Source organism: Podarcis pityusensis (genome assembly GCF_964106645.2).
Source record: "Podarcis pityusensis genome assembly, chromosome: W".
Classification (NCBI taxonomy): Eukaryota; Metazoa; Chordata; class Lepidosauria; order Squamata; family Lacertidae; genus Podarcis; species Podarcis pityusensis.
Window position 1 is genome coordinate 3,756,280 of NC_138045.1, and position 15,645 is coordinate 3,771,924.

At 46.6% G+C, this 15,645-nt stretch overlaps 1 protein-coding gene across 1 annotated transcript in view; it reads left to right on the forward strand.

Moving 5' to 3' along the window:
• LOC308467792 (putative helicase senataxin) overlaps nucleotides 1-15,645 on the forward strand; it is a 232,024-nt gene that overhangs the window by 14,337 nt on the left and 202,042 nt on the right. The window contains exon 2 of the mRNA XM_080989496.1: nucleotides 13,167-13,344. Coding sequence (XP_080845622.1) covers nucleotides 13,168-13,344 — 177 coding nt within the window. The 5' untranslated portion in view covers nucleotide 13,167. The remainder of the gene's footprint in view (nucleotides 1-13,166; nucleotides 13,345-15,645) is intronic.

Sequence of the window (15,645 nt, forward strand, 5' to 3'; positions counted from 1 at the left end):
TGATCTGCAAATTCAAGTAGTTCTGTTTCTAGTTTTCTGGAAAAAAAATGCTTTTTTATCATTAGGGGCATAAATACCAAGCAGTATCACTTTCTCTCCCTGGATTTTAATTTGTATTATTAAAATTCTGCCTTTTTCGTCCTGAATCAATTTGGGTTCAAGTGCAGGATTAATATAAAAAAACAACTCCTCTCTTTTTTGTTTTATCTGATGAGATGAAATCCATACCTAATTTTTTGTTAATTAAGACCCTTTTATGCTTTTTTGCAATATGTGTCTCTTGGGGACACATTATATCCAATTTCTGTTTTGCTATTACATGTTCAATCCGATGTCGTTTGGCTTCATAATTTAAACCGTTAACATTTCAACTCAGTAATTTAAGATTGGCCATTTCCAGAGTCAGTTACAATATCTGTTTTCCCTGAAAGCCTGTTCCAAGGCTTTCTTTTGCTCAGATCGGGGGTCTCCCCTGTCTTGTTTGGGGTCTAAGTCTCTCCTATTTTTATCCAGGAATTCTCTCGCCTGAAATTCTGATGTCAGTTTATATCTCCTCTTCATGTATGTAAAGGAGATACCCTCAGGAAATTCCCATTTGTATCTGATGTCAGCTCGCCTAAGAGCCGTTGTCAAAAACCGGTATTTTGTTGTTCTTAATCTCAATTTCAGAGGAATTTCTCTAAAAATGCCTACTTTCTGTCCAGCAACCACGAGATCATTTTCAAAGCTATTCTGAAGGATTGTGTCCTTCACTTTTTTTGTCACTAATGTTAACAAAATGTCTCCTGGCTGCTTCTGTTCTTCTCTGAAACGATTTAATTCCAAAACAGCTTTCAACTGAGCCATCCAGCCAATCTTTACTTTCCCCCATCCACTCTGAAATTGTCTGTGTCACATATGTCTCTAGGACTGGCTCAGAGTCAGAGTCTGGTAGCCCTCTGATTCTGACCGTCCTGTCCCGTTCTTGTAATTGCAGAAGTAAAACCTGATCTTCTAAATCACTCTGTTTCTCTTGAACCCCTTGTACCAATCCTGACATCCCTTTTTGTTCCTCTCTTACTTCTGTGACATCCTCTCTTAATTTTTCTAATTTATCTACCTTTGTCTCCAAATTGCTAACCTTATCTCCCAATATCCCAAACTGTTCTTTTAGAACTTTGTTTGAGTTCTCAATATCTCTATGTACTTGTTCCTTCAATGATAAATTAGATTTTTCCATGTCACTACAGACCTGTTGTGTAAATTCTTGCATTGATTTCATCATCTCTTTCCTAAATTCTAAAAGCTGCAGTGCAAAAGGGTCTGTCTGTTCTTTGTCGCCTTTTTCCCCATTATCGCCCTGTACACTGGCCCATCTTGCAGCTGCAGCAGCAACCGAAGCTGCTGTTTTACGTGTTGTTATTCTGTCTGGCCCCGACATTTATTATCTGTTGGTTCCATGTATTGTATGAGTTGTTCAAGGTCACACCTGCCAGCTCTGAATCTGTTCGGCTGTACAGCTATCACCCCCTCCCAGCTTTCTTCCGGTTTCCCTTTCCCTTTTGTCAGCTATCTCTCCCCCCGTCACACTTTCACATTCACTTTTATCCCCTAAGCAAAGGAAGATATAAAAAGAAAAAGGAAAAAAAAAGGGAAACTTTCAATAAAACATGTAACATAGAATATGTAAATACAATATTTAACAATAAGGGGGGGGGACCAGTTAATATTCCAAGAACAAGGGAGGTAAATTAAAAAAATATATTAGGCCAGTCAAATTTCCAGTATTGTCTTGGAACAAAAGGCACGCACAAAACAAATAAAAAAACCAGACTTCCGGGGAGGCGCCTCCGGCAATGGCTGAATTCCTCTGACCGGGAGGAATTTGCTCCGTGGGAACTTGGGTCTGGCCGCCACGGCGAAGGCGGAGACCCGTTAAAATCACAGGCGGGAGGAGCCTGTGAGCGTGGGATTCGGCGGGCACCTTTTGCGCCTCCCCCACTCACGGGGAACCCCGGTTTTTGGGGCTCCGGAGCGACATGGGGTGAGTGGCGCGGTGCATCGAATCGTCTGCTTCCACGGAGCGAAGCCGCATAGCGGTTGCCGGAGAGCGCTGACCTTTTCCTGTGGACAATTGGATTTTAAAAGTGGTTACCCGTGAGTAGAGTTTAAGCGGAAGAATTGGATTTCTAAATGTTGAATTTGGCATCGTAACGGGGAGGTTCAAAACAGGAAGTCCGCCTCCCCCTTTTGTAAATAGACTGAGGCAATGAAGTTGCAAGCTGGAGTCCTGGAAAGTCTTTTGTAAAAGATTAAATTTCCATCGGTAAAGAACAAAACCCCCCTTTGGAGGCAGGAGAAGAGGGGGGGAAGTTGAGGACTGAGTATGCCTGCAGGAGAGAGCGAAGAGATCTAAAACACCGCCGCTCTGACCCTGGAAACGGGCTGCTAGGAGGACTGACGTATTGTGGAATGTTCATTGACAGTGTTTAGAACGTTCATTGACAGCTAGTTAAACAAGAGAAATACATTGTTTCTACTGTTTCCGGCTGTTTCAAAAAGGAGTAAAAGTAACTGAAAATTGAAACTAACTTGAAACTAACTTTGGATTGTTTAAAAGAGGATACTATTGACTACTACAAATAGAAACTGTTTCCCCCTAGTGGAAGCTTTTGAAACCGGTTGCTTTACAAGAGTTGGGTTAGGGAAATTTCCAGCTGCAAGTTAAAAACCGTGAGACTCTGGGACTGACCTTGAATCTTTTAAGTGTTATGGTTAATGGAAGAGGAAAAACAGATCAGTTAACTGCTGACAAAACACTAAGGTCTGGGAGGACTTGGCAATAATCCAGGAGAGGTCCACCACCAGGTCCCCTTGCTCTTTTTGTTGCAGCCTTTGTACCAGTATATGTAAAACCAAGAGAAATGTTGACAGAAGAGGCCCTAGTGGCTGCGTTATTTAAGATAAATGACTCATTGGATCAGCTTCACAGGAAAATGGACACGATAAATGCGAAAGTGGATGTTCCAATCACTAAAATTAACGTAAATATAGAAAGTATAAATAATACCAATATAGAAATCACCCAGAAATTGACACAGGAACCGATTTTGGTATGGCAAACTGCGGAGGAGGCCAGGGAAAAAGTTGTTGTTGCTGAATGTAAAGAAACACAACTGGAGAGAAAGAGAGCCCCAGCTATACAGAAGCAACTTGATGAATATAAGTTGACGCTTGCGATGACTGAACTTAAAGAAAAACAGACGACTTTGAGGATTAGAGTTCACCTTTGGTGGACATGCCCAAGGATTAAGACACTTTGGGAGATGATTCATAATGAAATGGAAAAGGTATTTAAATATACCTTTTTGAAGAAACCAGAGGCCTTTCCCTTGGGCATGGTTGGCCAATTGGTGTTAAAGAAGGACAGAACTCTTTTCACGTATGTTACAATAGCAGCAAGAATACTCATTGTGAAGAACTGGAAGACACAAGATTTATCTATCCGGAAAGAATGGCAGATGAAGTTGATGGACTATATGGAATTGGCGGAAACGACTGGCAGAAATCCGAGACCAGGGAGAAGAGTCGGTGGAAGAAGATTGGAAAAAGTTTAAGACTATTTATAGAAATTTTGTTAAAATAATGAATGTTAGAAAAATGTTGGAATGAAGTTATACGGCTTCAGTAGAAATGCTATAAGGAATTAGGTATAAATAGATTAATAGAGTATTAAAGGGAAATATAAGATTAGAATATGTTAAGATAATTATAGAAGAGAAAACAGAGGAAGATGGAAAGGAATTGCTGAAACAATTAATAGAAGTGGAATACAAAAAGCGAGGTGTGAGGAGGTCGTGGAAATAAGGGAATGAAAGTTAAGATATCGAAATTGTTTTGTGTTTTAAATGGTTTGCGTCTTGATTTGTTAATCTTATGTTCTTTCTTTTTTTTGCTTTTTCTTTTCCTTTTTTGTTTTTCTGTTTTATTGTGTTTAAATGGTTGGAAAATCAATAAATATTATTTTTTTTTAAAAAAAAAAAACCAGCAGAGAAGACATTATTCTTTAAATTATACTTATCTACTTATAGTCTCTCAAATGGTGGTGGTTTGCAATATTTCCATAACTTGTAGGTCCTTTTAGTTAGTTCTTATTTTTAATCCCATGGCCGTAGTCTTGTTTTCCAAATCGCAAATTCACAGGCAACTAAAGTTCCAATTATCAAGCAGCTGAGGCTTTGATTAACAAATCTTATTTGGAGAACTCCCCCATTTCTTTTTTCTTTTTAAAGGGACGCGGGTGGCGCTGTGGGTAAAACGTCAGTGCCTAGGACTTGCCGATCGTATGGTCGGCGGTTCGAATCCCCACGACGGGGTGAGCTCCCGTCTTTCGGTCCCAGCTCTTGCCCACCTAGCAGTTCGAAAGCACCCCTAAAAAGTGCAAGTAGATAAATAGGTAGATATATAGCGGGAAGGTAAACGGCGTTTCCGTGTGCTGTGCTGGTGCTGGCTCGCCAGCTGCAGCTTCGTCACGCTGGCCACGTGACCCGGAAGTGTCTCCGGACAGCGCTGGCCCCCGGCATCTTAAGTGAGATGGGCGCACAACCCTAGAGTCGGACACTACTGGCCCGTACGGGCAGGGGTACCTTTACCCATTTCTTTTTGGGGTACTTTAGAGTACTTGGGAAGCTGTTCCAGGCTCTTTTCTACTTTTATTTTGGAGGTTGCCCCCCAAATGTGCAAGAGTTCCCTGCAGGCTTCCTGTCTTTACTTCCCCCTTTCTTCTTTAGCTCTTCCAAAATTTTTTATAAAGTTGCTTAAACCTCCAGCTGTGTAGATTTTCACTTATATCTCACTGGGTAACTGGATACAGTTAAAGTTGCAAGCCATTAGAATGTAACCATCCTTCCAGTCAAAGTTAGCTGTAGCAATTCTCCATAGCAATAAACAAGGTCTGAGTCCCATTCACAAAAAAATTCCCTTGCAGAGCCTGTCCGCAAAGATCGGAAACTGACTTCCTATTTTGTTTCCTTTTCGCCAAATTGAAGTTTTTGTTACGATATAGAAGCAATGCAGCTGCGAGCTGCTAGCTTGAAAACATCACATGATGTTGGGACTGTCCGTGGGAAACAGAGGGACAGTCAATTCACAGTGCGAAGCACCGGAATTAGCTCAGAGTGTAATATGAGCTGTACAGGAAGTACAGGAGGTGTTTGTCTCTCGACTGCTGGAGTTTGAAGAGAGCAGTCATGTTTTTTGTAACGCTGCAAAGACAGAAATAAAGGCATGTAAATACTTTTCTGTCTATCTCTTTCCCCTGCTGGGGGGGGGGAACAAAGAGGGGGGGGTGTTCTTCTCACGCTGAGAAGGATCGCCTATCGCGACCTCTGCCTGGGTCTTGCTGAGGAATGCAGACAGGGAGGTCAACAGGAGATCAAGCCAGGTGCCTGGAGAGTTGCCAGTTACTACTTAGATAGGCTTGAATCCCGACAGTTTTATGGTCTAACTGCGCCTTTAAATTGTTTTATTGGCTTTTACCTCTAATTAGGAAGGTCTGCTGCTTCTGGTGACGGATCGTAGCTTCAGCAGGAGGTTGCGTTGTTGCCTGGAGCGTTCTCAAGCCTCTTCCCCTTTCCTCCCGTGTGCTAAACAGCAGCCGGGGGGTGCTGGGGGGGGAGAATTCTTGCTCTGCAGGAACCCTTGGGTCCCCACACGCCTGTGGGGTTCTTTGGGGGGGGTGCGCTGAGCTCTGGCGCTGCCCTCAAAGCCTCTCCGCCGGCTCCGTGTCACAGACGACACTCAGCACACTGACATTTTCCTCTGCAGCAGCCGGAACTGAAGTCTGTTTTCATATAATTTAGTTTATTGGATTTTTTACTTTGGTTTATTTTTGTTTAGTTAGAAATTATAAGAAAAGAGTATGTACAAATACAAGTTTAAATCAATATTTAATGGTATAACTATTTAAGGCTGTACATGTACCTAAGATCGTGTATGGATATAAATTAATTAAAAAAAGAGAGAGATCGGCCCTTGGGGAGGATTGCGGCACCAGCAAACTATTAAAATACAATAGTTTTTCAGATATTAAAAGTTTCCCTAAACAGGGCTGCCTTCAGATGTCTTCTAAAAGTCTGGTAGTTGTTTTTCTCTTTGACATCTGATGGGAGGGCATTCCACAGGGCGGGCACCACTACCGAGAAGGCCCTCTGCCTGGTTCCCTGTAACTTGGCTTCTTGCAGTGAGGGAACCACCAGAAGGCCCTCTGGGCTGGACCTCAGTGTCTGGGCTGAACAATGGCTTTGACAGGGGCGCCAGTCATATCAGCCGAAAAATCCCCCAGACCTGTTTGGAATCCCACTGGATCCATCAGCCTTTGAGGGCAGACCTTTCTAATAGATCCCCCTCTGCGGAGGGGGAAAGGTGCTGACATCCTAAATCTCAACAGGAAGTGATCTGACCACGACAAGGGACTGATGTCAATGTCCGCCACCTTCAAATCACCCTCTTCCTGTCCAGTCCAGAAAACAAGGTCCGGAGTGTTGGCCTGCCTTGTGTGTTGGGCCGGTGACATGTTGAAACAGCCCCATGGTTGTTATGGCAGCCATGAAGTCCTGAGCCGCCCCAGAGCCAGCTGTCTCAACATGGATGTTGAAGTCTCCCAGAACCAGTAGTCTGGGAGTCCCCAACACTGCCTCCAAGACCAACTCTGTCATCTCAGGCAGGGAGACTGCTGGGCAGTGAGGCGGGTGGTAAACTAGCAGAATCCCTAATCTGTCCTGATTGCCCAACGCCAGGAACAAACAATCTAGGTCCCCCCCCCCACTGGACAGAGAGCCTGGAGATAGAGAATCTCTATGTTGTTGTTTAGTCGTTTAGTCGTGTCCGACTCTTCGTGACCCCATGGACCAGAGCACACCAGGCACTCCTGTCTTCCACTGCCTCCCGCAGTTTGGTCAGACTCATGTTTGTAGCTTCGAGAACACTGTCCAACCATCTTGTCCTCTGTCATCCCCTTCTCCTTGTGCCCTCCATCTTTCCCAACATCAGGGTCTTTTCCAGGGAGTCTTCTCTTCTCATGAGGTGGCCAAAGTGTTGGAGCCTCAGCTTCAGGATCTGTCCTTCCAGTGAGCACTCAGGGCTGATTTCCTTCAGAATGAAGAATAGGTTTGATCTTCTTGCAGTCCATGGGACTCTCAAGAGTCTCCTCCAGCACCATAATTCAAAAGCATCAATTCTGTGGTGATCAGCCTTCTTTATGGTCCAGCTCTCACTTCCATACATCACTACTGGGAAAACCATGGCTTTAACTATACGGACCTTTGTTGGCAAGGTGATGTCTCTGCTTTTTAAGATGCTGTCTAGGTTTGCCATCGCCTTTCTCCCAAGGAGCAGGCGTCTTTTAATTTTGTGGCTGCTGTCACCATCTGCAGTGATCATGGAGCCCAAGAAAGTGAAATCTCTCACTGCCTCCATTTCTTCCCCTTCTATTTGCCAGGAGGTGATGGGCCCAGTCGCCATGATCTTCGTTTTTTTGATGTTGAGCTTCAGACCATATTTTGCGCTCTCCTCTTTCACCCTCATTAAAAGGTTCTTTAATTCCTCCTCACTTTCTGCCATCAAGGTTGTGTCATCTGCATATCTGAGGTTGTTGGGGGAAAAAACAATTTAAAAGGCTATCGAAACAGTTTAAAAACAGTTTTTTTAAAAAAAGAGGTCCTCTCTGCTGAGCAGCAGTCCTCATGGGCCTGTCAGGCCCCGCTCTAGGCCAGGTGGAGAGAGGCAGGAATGGGGCCCTCAGGGACTCAGCAGAGGAGTCCTCTGGTTGAAACCCAGATATCGCCCAGTCCTACTATTGCATATCTCTGTCCAGGTGCTAAGTACTTTTATGCTGCTTTACAAATGTGTCCACCACCTAGTTGATTTGTGCAGTATATTTGCCTGTAAAATAAATATAAAGAAAGTAGTGGGGGTTATTGGGAATGTTTGATGTTTTATTGTGTTCTTTATCTGCAGGAAGCTGCCTAGAGTGGCTGGGGAAACCGAGTCAGATGGGCAGAGTACAAATAATAAAATTATGATTACTATTATTTGGTTACAAAGAACAGGAAGTAAGTGACACAGGGTGGCGTCACTAGAAAGTTATCTGTGATTAAGCCAAGAGTAAATGCAAACATGGGAAAAGTGAAAGTGAAAATTTCGCTAGCCTTTATCTGCTTTAATGTGTATTTGAGGTAAATATTTATATTTTATTAGAGAGAAATTTTGAATTGTCTTAAAACAAGCCTATCCAAGAAGCAGAGAACAGTTTACGTATTAAGGATCCATAGCTAAAGCTGAAGTTTGCGCATCCCATTTCTTGTGATCTTGTGGAATTTATCACTTCAAATTTCTAAACTGCTTCTCCTTTCCAAAAGGAAACTGGGGAGCTAACAACCATCAAACTGCTACATGTAAAAAACTGGAAGACATCAACTGAACCACAGGAAGCTATAGCTTTTAATGCATTCACTCTAAAACTTCCCTAAACTGTGTTAATGGTTTCAGAACTCACAGAGTTAAAGAGTTCTGGTGACGTCTCTTTCCTGAGGCGTGGTTAGAAACACTTAAGGGAGGGGTTTGACTCCGAGTGTTTCAGTCTGACTCTGGGACGCTATGCGAGAGGGAGAATGTGTCAGTTCTCGCCAGGTCTGAATTTATGGTGTTATTCTACATGATTAAAGGCTAAGAAGATAAGAAGGCCTTTGTGTCTGCTCTGAATTATTACACACGTGCTGCAATCCGCTTCTCACCGCTGTGTTCGCTCTGCTACCGGCAAGAGAAAGAGGCCTGAGGAGGACTTTCGCAGAGCACGGATAGCTTGCAAGCTACGCAAGGGAAGTGTGCCAGGCTCCATGTTCAGCCTCTGTTTACACTCTTGTCCGGCGTAATCCAAGAGGTTATGGATGCTTGCCAACGCTTTGAAGCATTGCAGGAACGTCCCACGTGTGGGGGAAGCCAGCAAGCTAGCTGAAAAGTTGCTGGGGCCAGCTGGAGCTCTGGAGCTGTGTCTTTGAAGCTGGAAGGAGCTCGCTGGGGAGGACCGGTCTGCCGGAGCCGGGAGGCGGAGGAAGCTACTGCCGAGACGTGAGTACGCTTAGCCCCCGGGGGAGGAGATGGCAGACGATCGTGAGTGCTGGTTTGAGGCCTATTGTTCTGGATGCAAGGAAGCCTGAGGTCGCTTGGGTAGCTCTCCAGGAAGCGTGTAAAGCTGGGGGCGGAAGCAAGGGCCGGGAGATGGCTGCATCAGGACAGGAGAGGCATGAGAGCACGGAAAGCCGGTACACAGCTGGGAAAGGCTGTGGGACCCCTGAGGGGGGCGAAGGGACTATTGCCACTGCTGCTGTTGCTGCTGGTTTAGCAGAGTCTAAAAGCTGCGTGGGTGATGCAACATGTCTGCGTGAGGAGCTTGGAGAGAGGCAAGCTCCTGGGGGCCCTTTACCCATCACTGGGGGTGCAGGAAAGCGTCCTGGGAGCCCTGGGAGCAGTGGGGGGGCGGTGAGCAGTAAAAGCTCAGAAAAGCCTCTTTTTCCAAAGGCTGCCAAGAGTTGTTTGCGTCGTGAGTCGAAGCCTGGGAAACAGGACAGAGCTAAAGGCTTCAAGGCCAGCCATCTGCTGCAGAGGGAGATACGTGCTGCAGAGCTGTCTGGGAACTCTGAGATAAGTCCAGTCTTCAGAGCAACGCCGGATGTTGCGGTTACGGACGCTGCCAAGGACAGGTGCAGCCAGGCGTTTGTTGGCATGGCAACGCTACAGAGCAATGCCAGCAGGGACACAGCTGTGAAGTGGGTGTTGGACTCAGGAGCGAGTCATCACCTGATAACGCCATCTGCTGGGGAGCTGCGGAATTGCAGAGCTGTTTCAGCTGGAATGACTGTTACATTAGCTGACGGGACAAAAAGAAAGTTTCTAAAGCAGCAAATGTCTATGTTTCTGTTTTGCAGGCGGAGCTGGAGTGCTTCATTGTACCAGGGATGAAGTGTTGCCTGTTATCGATTTCTGCTCTGGCGAAGCAGGGATACAAAATTTGTTTTGAAAATGATACCTGTTCCATTTTCAGAGGGGGGAGGCAACTTGTCAACATGGAAAGCAAGGACAATCTCTTTGTTCTGGAAACACCTCTGAAGGGTGGGGGGAATGCAGGGAAAGCACAGGCGCAGTGTGCTAGTGTTCCCAGCCATGATTCATGTGTTCATATATGGCACAAGAGAATGTCTCATGCTTGTTTGGAAGATGTTAAGAGGTTGCCAGGCTGCACCAAAGGTTGTAAAATCACGCCATGTGAGGGATCCCTAGTGTGCAGGGCATGCAGCAAGGTTCAAAGGTGCAGGTTTCCCGGGGTAAAGAGGGTAACCACAAAACCTTTTGAGTTGGTTCACACAGACCTTACAGGGCCAATGAAGTGTGAGAGTCTGGGTGGGGCCAGGTATCTGCTAACGATAGCGGATGATTTTTCTCAGAATTTATGGTCTTTCTCTCTCAGGACGCAGAGAGAAGCGGCGCAACTCATCCAGGATTGGGTTGCGGAGGTGGAACTAAGGTTCTCCACCAAGGTGCAAGAGTTCAGGAGCGACCGTGGGTCACAATTCACTGGGTCTGCTCTGAAGGAGTTCTTCAAGGAAAAGGGAATTCGTCACCAGGTGACGGGTGCAAAGTCTCCTCAAGAGAGAGGCGTGGCAGAGCACAGGAGTGAAGCACTGGCTGAAGTTGTCAGGGTTTTGCTGTGTGACTCTGGGCTGCCTCAGGGCTTTTGGAGTGAGGCTTGGAAGTTTGCCAGCTTTGTTTTTAACAGGTCCTACAATCACGATGTAGGTGACACACCGTATTTTCTGTTGCACAAGAGAAAGCCACAGGTGCATTTCTTCCGTTCGTTTGGTTCCAGGGCTTCAGTGCCAATACCAACAGCGCAACGGAAGGAGGGTGGTCCTAGGTACCAGGACATGATCTTCTGTGGGTATGATCCTGCAACAAATGGGTGGAAGTTTGCATACCCAGAGGGTGATCAGACCAAGCTGCTGGTCAGCAAGCATGCTGAGTTCTTTGAGCAGGGTGGTTGGTCACAGCCTAGGGTTGGTTCTGATTTTCTCTCAGAATGCTTGTCCGATTCTGAGGAGGAAGAAAGGGAGGAAGGAGAGGCAGAGGCGGAGCCTGTTGCTGAAGACCAGGTTGCTGATGATGGTCAAGCACAGGGGTGGGTTTCTCCACAGGTTAAGAGGGAACCCAAGAGCGAGCCTTCATCTCCTGTTAGCCAAGTGCAGGAGGCCCGAAGACGCAGCAAGTCAGAGGGGGAGTCTTCTGAGCTTGCTGGAGACACACTTGCTGACCCCAGTGGGTCAGGAGGAGCGCCCGAGGTTGTGCTCCGGCGGTCAACTCGGACCACAAAGGGGATTCCACCGGAGAGGTTTCAGGTCACCAGTGCGTGGGTTGGTTTCGCACAGTGTGATTCTAGGAGTGTGGAAGGGATTCAACAATTGCCTGGGATAGATGCCAGTGGGAGGCAAAAGGCAATGGGAGGTGAGTTGAACTCAAAGAGGTCTGTAAATAGGGGTTCACAGTTTCCCTCAGGATTCGTGACGAGAGGGGGTGTTAATGGTTTCAGAACTCACAGAGTTAAAGAGTTCTGGTGACGTCTCTTTCCTGAGGCGTGGTTAGAAACACTTAAGGGAGGGGTTTGACTCCGAGTGTTTCAGTCTGACTCTGGGACGCTATGCGAGAGGGAGAATGTGTCAGTTCTCGCCAGGTCTGAATTTATGGTGTTATTCTACATGATTAAAGGCTAAGAAGATAAGAAGGCCTTTGTGTCTGCTCTGAATTATTACACACGTGCTGCAATCCGCTTCTCACCGCTGTGTTCGCTCTGCTACCGGCAAGAGAAAGAGGCCTGAGGAGGACTTTCGCAGAGCACGGATAGCTTGCAAGCTACGCAAGGGAAGTGTGCCAGGCTCCATGTTCAGCCTCTGTTTACACTCTTGTCCGGCGTAATCCAAGAAACTGCATTTCAAAGGCCTTGAGAAATAATAATAAAAAGTGTTAACAATCTTCCTGGGTGCAACTATAGTATGAGACTGCCCAATTTCCCCTGGGAACATAGGAGGGTTGTGCATATATTCTCTTCAAGCATTGGCAGATTCCTTGTTCATTTTCTCGGTAGTGGTACCTGCCCTGTGGAACTCCCTCCCACAAGATGTTAACAAAAAAAACAACTACCAGACTTTTAGAAGATCTGAAGGCAGCCCTCTTTAGGGAAGCTTTTGATGTTTAACAGACCACTGTATTTTAATACTTTGTTGGAAGCCGCCCAGAGTGGCTGGGGAAACCCAGCCAGATGGGCGGGGTATAAATAAATAATAATAATAATAATTATTATTATTATTATTATTGCAACCACTTTGGATTACAACCATTTTGGATTACAACCACGTCAAACCCGGAACCTGTTTTGGTTTACAACCAGACCTCCAGAACGGATTATGGTTGTAAACCAAGGTACCACTGTATTGGTAGTTCTTGTATGTACAAGTATGGGTTTGTGTATGGGAGCTTCTCCCTGAGATAACTTGGGAAGGGCTGTAGCTCAGTGGTGGACCATCTGCTTTGAATTTAAACAGTCCCAGAGTCAGTTCTCACTATCTCCAGGTAGGGCTGGGTGTTGTCCTCTGTAGGAAACCCTGGAGAGCTGGTGCCAGTCAGTGCAGACAATATTGTGTTAGATGGAACACAACGATCCAACAGGAGGCAATGATGGCCACCAAATCAGATGGCTTTAAAAGAGGTTTGGGCAAATTCAAGGAGCATAATGCCGTCAATGACTACTACCTATGACAGCTATGCTCTGCCTCCATGGTTGGAGGCAATAATACTTCTGAATGCCAGTTTCTGGAAACAGCAGGAGGGGAGAGTGCAGTTGTGCTTGGGTGTTGCTTGCCAGTCTCCCACAGGCATCTGGTTGGCAACTGAGAACAGGGTGCTGGACTAGATGGGTGATTGGCCTGATATGTCAGGCTCATCTGTGTTCTTTTGTGTGGCTCGATATAAAGCAGCTTTCTATGTTGTTGAACTTTACTCAGAACATTTCTGTGTTCGTGTTTTCAAATAATTACAAATAATTATTTCTCTTTCTCTTTTTTTATTTTTGTGTTTATCTGCAGAATGGGTGCATGTCGTTGGTGCACCTCTGATGATTCAGTCATCAACCTGCTAAAAAGTTATGCTTCCTCTACATTGCCTGCAAATGAATTTGCTTCAGCCAATAATGACCTCTGTTACTGCATAGAGTGTGTGGATGAGTACCATAAAGCAAAGGATGAGTTGCCATCCTTCCATGAGGTAATTTGCTTTGATTGATAGCCCACTATATCCTGGCTGTGTTGGGGCTGGCTGATGACAGAGACAGTCATAGCAGATTTGGGCAGGCAGAAGGCCAGTAGTTATTTGATAGCTTCAGGGGTGGGTAGCTTGATTCAGCTGGTGGTAGAGGTTGGTGGGGTTGCTCACCTGAAGTCGCAGTGATGTCATCAGGTGACTCATTCCCCCCTCCCCTATGTGATGTGCAGCACTTTGAAGCCGCAACAACAACAAAATATTGGGGGTGCCAAACAAATCTCTTCCTTACCTTCCTCCCGCCTGCTGAAATCTGCTTTGGGCTGTAAAGTGGGTGGTAGCCACCCTGGTGTATGATCCTAAGAACTGGCTTAAAACAAGATCTCCAATTAAAAAAAGACAGCCCACATGACTGCCCCCTGGAGAGCTGATGGTCAAGCAGAGCAGGCAATACGTGGATAAATGGGCCAGTGATACAAAGCTGGTTTATATGTAAGAAATAGGATCTGTAAAGGTGCCCTTAGGAATGTAAGCACTGCGCAGTTCCAGCTCACTTAGAATAATAATAATAATTTATTATTTATACCCCGCCCATCTGGCTGGGTTTCCCCAGCCACTTGGGGCAGCTCCCAATCGGATATTAAAAACACAATACAGCATTAAACATTAAAAACTTCCCTAAACAGGGCTGCCTTCAGATGTCTTTTCCTTGACCTCTGATGGGAGGGCGTTCCACAGGGCAGGCACCTCTCCTGAGAAGGCCCTCTGCCTGGTTCCCTGTAACCTCACTTCTTGCAGTGAGGGAACCGCCAGAAGGCCCTTGGCGTTGGATCTCAGTGTCCGGGCTGAACGATGGGGTTGGAGACGCTCCTTCTGGACACAGAATTGACCTGCGCCTCCATGGACAGCTGTGAGTCCAAAATGACTCCCAGGCTGCACACCTGGTCCTTCAGGGGCACAGTTAACCCATTCAGGACCAGGGAGTCCCCCCCCGCCCGCCCCCCCAACAGTACTTCTGTCTTGTCAGGATTCAACCTCAATCTGTTAGCCGCCATCCATCCTCCAACCGCCTCCAGACACTCTCACAGGACCTTCACCGCCTTCACTGGTTCTGATTTAAGAGAGAGGTAAAGCTGGGTATCATCTGCATCCTGCATACACCCAGCCCAACCCCCCTGATGATCTCCCAGCGGCTTCATATAGATATAAAAAAGCACGGGGGAGAGGACGGAACCCTGAGGCACCCCACAAGTGAGAGCCCAAGGGTCTGAACATTCATGTTCATCTCCACTTTCTGGACACAGCCCAGGAGAAAGGAGCAGAACCACTGTATGACAGTGCCCCCAGCTCCCAGCCCCTCTAGACGGTCCAGAAGGATGTTATGGTCGATGGTAACAAAGGCGGCTGAGAGATCCAGCAGAACTAGGAAACAGCTCTCACCTTTGTCCCTAGCCCGCCGGAGATCATCGACCAGCGCGATCAAGGCAGTTTCAGTCCCCTGATGAGGCCTGAATCCCGATTGGAAGGGATCCAAATGGTTCGCATCCTCCAGGCGTGCTTGGAGTTGTTCAGCAACCACTCGCTCAATCACCTTGCCCAAGAATGGAAGATTTGAGACTGGGCGATAGTTGGCCATATTGACTGGGCCTAGAGATGTTTTTTTAAGAAGCAGTTTAATGACCGCCTCTTTCAGTGGGTCTGGGAAGGCTCCCTCACAGAGAGAAGCATTCACCACCCCGCAGAGCCCATCGCCCAGCCCTTCCCGGCTCGGTTTTATTAGCCAGGATGGGCAAGGATCAAGGAGTCAGGTGGTTGGTTTCACTCGTCCAAGCAGCCTGTCCACATTCTCGGAGGTAACAGATTGGAATTGATCCCATATAACATGACTAGACAGGACTCCAGCACTCTCCCGCCCTGGCCCTGCTCCCACGGTGGAGTCTACCTCCTTCCGAATCTGAGCGACTTCATCTGCAAAAAACTTTGCAAAAGCATTGCAGGAGACCTTGGGGTCCCTACCAGGCCCCGGTGACGAAGGTGGTTTCAATAGATTGCCAACCACCTGAAAGAGTCTCCTGCTGCTGTTTTCTGCAGATGCAGTAGAGGTAGTGAAGAAGGTCCTTTTCGCCGTCGCCACTTGGCAGGCTTGACGTTGAGCTCTAACCTGTGTCCGATCCGATTCAGAATGAGTTTTCCGCCACCGGCGCTCTAGCCATCTCAACGATTGTTTCACTGCCCTCAGATCCGGGGAAAACCACAGGGCTGTCTGGGCTCCATGCAATCGGAGAGGGCGCTTTGGAGCCAGGCAGT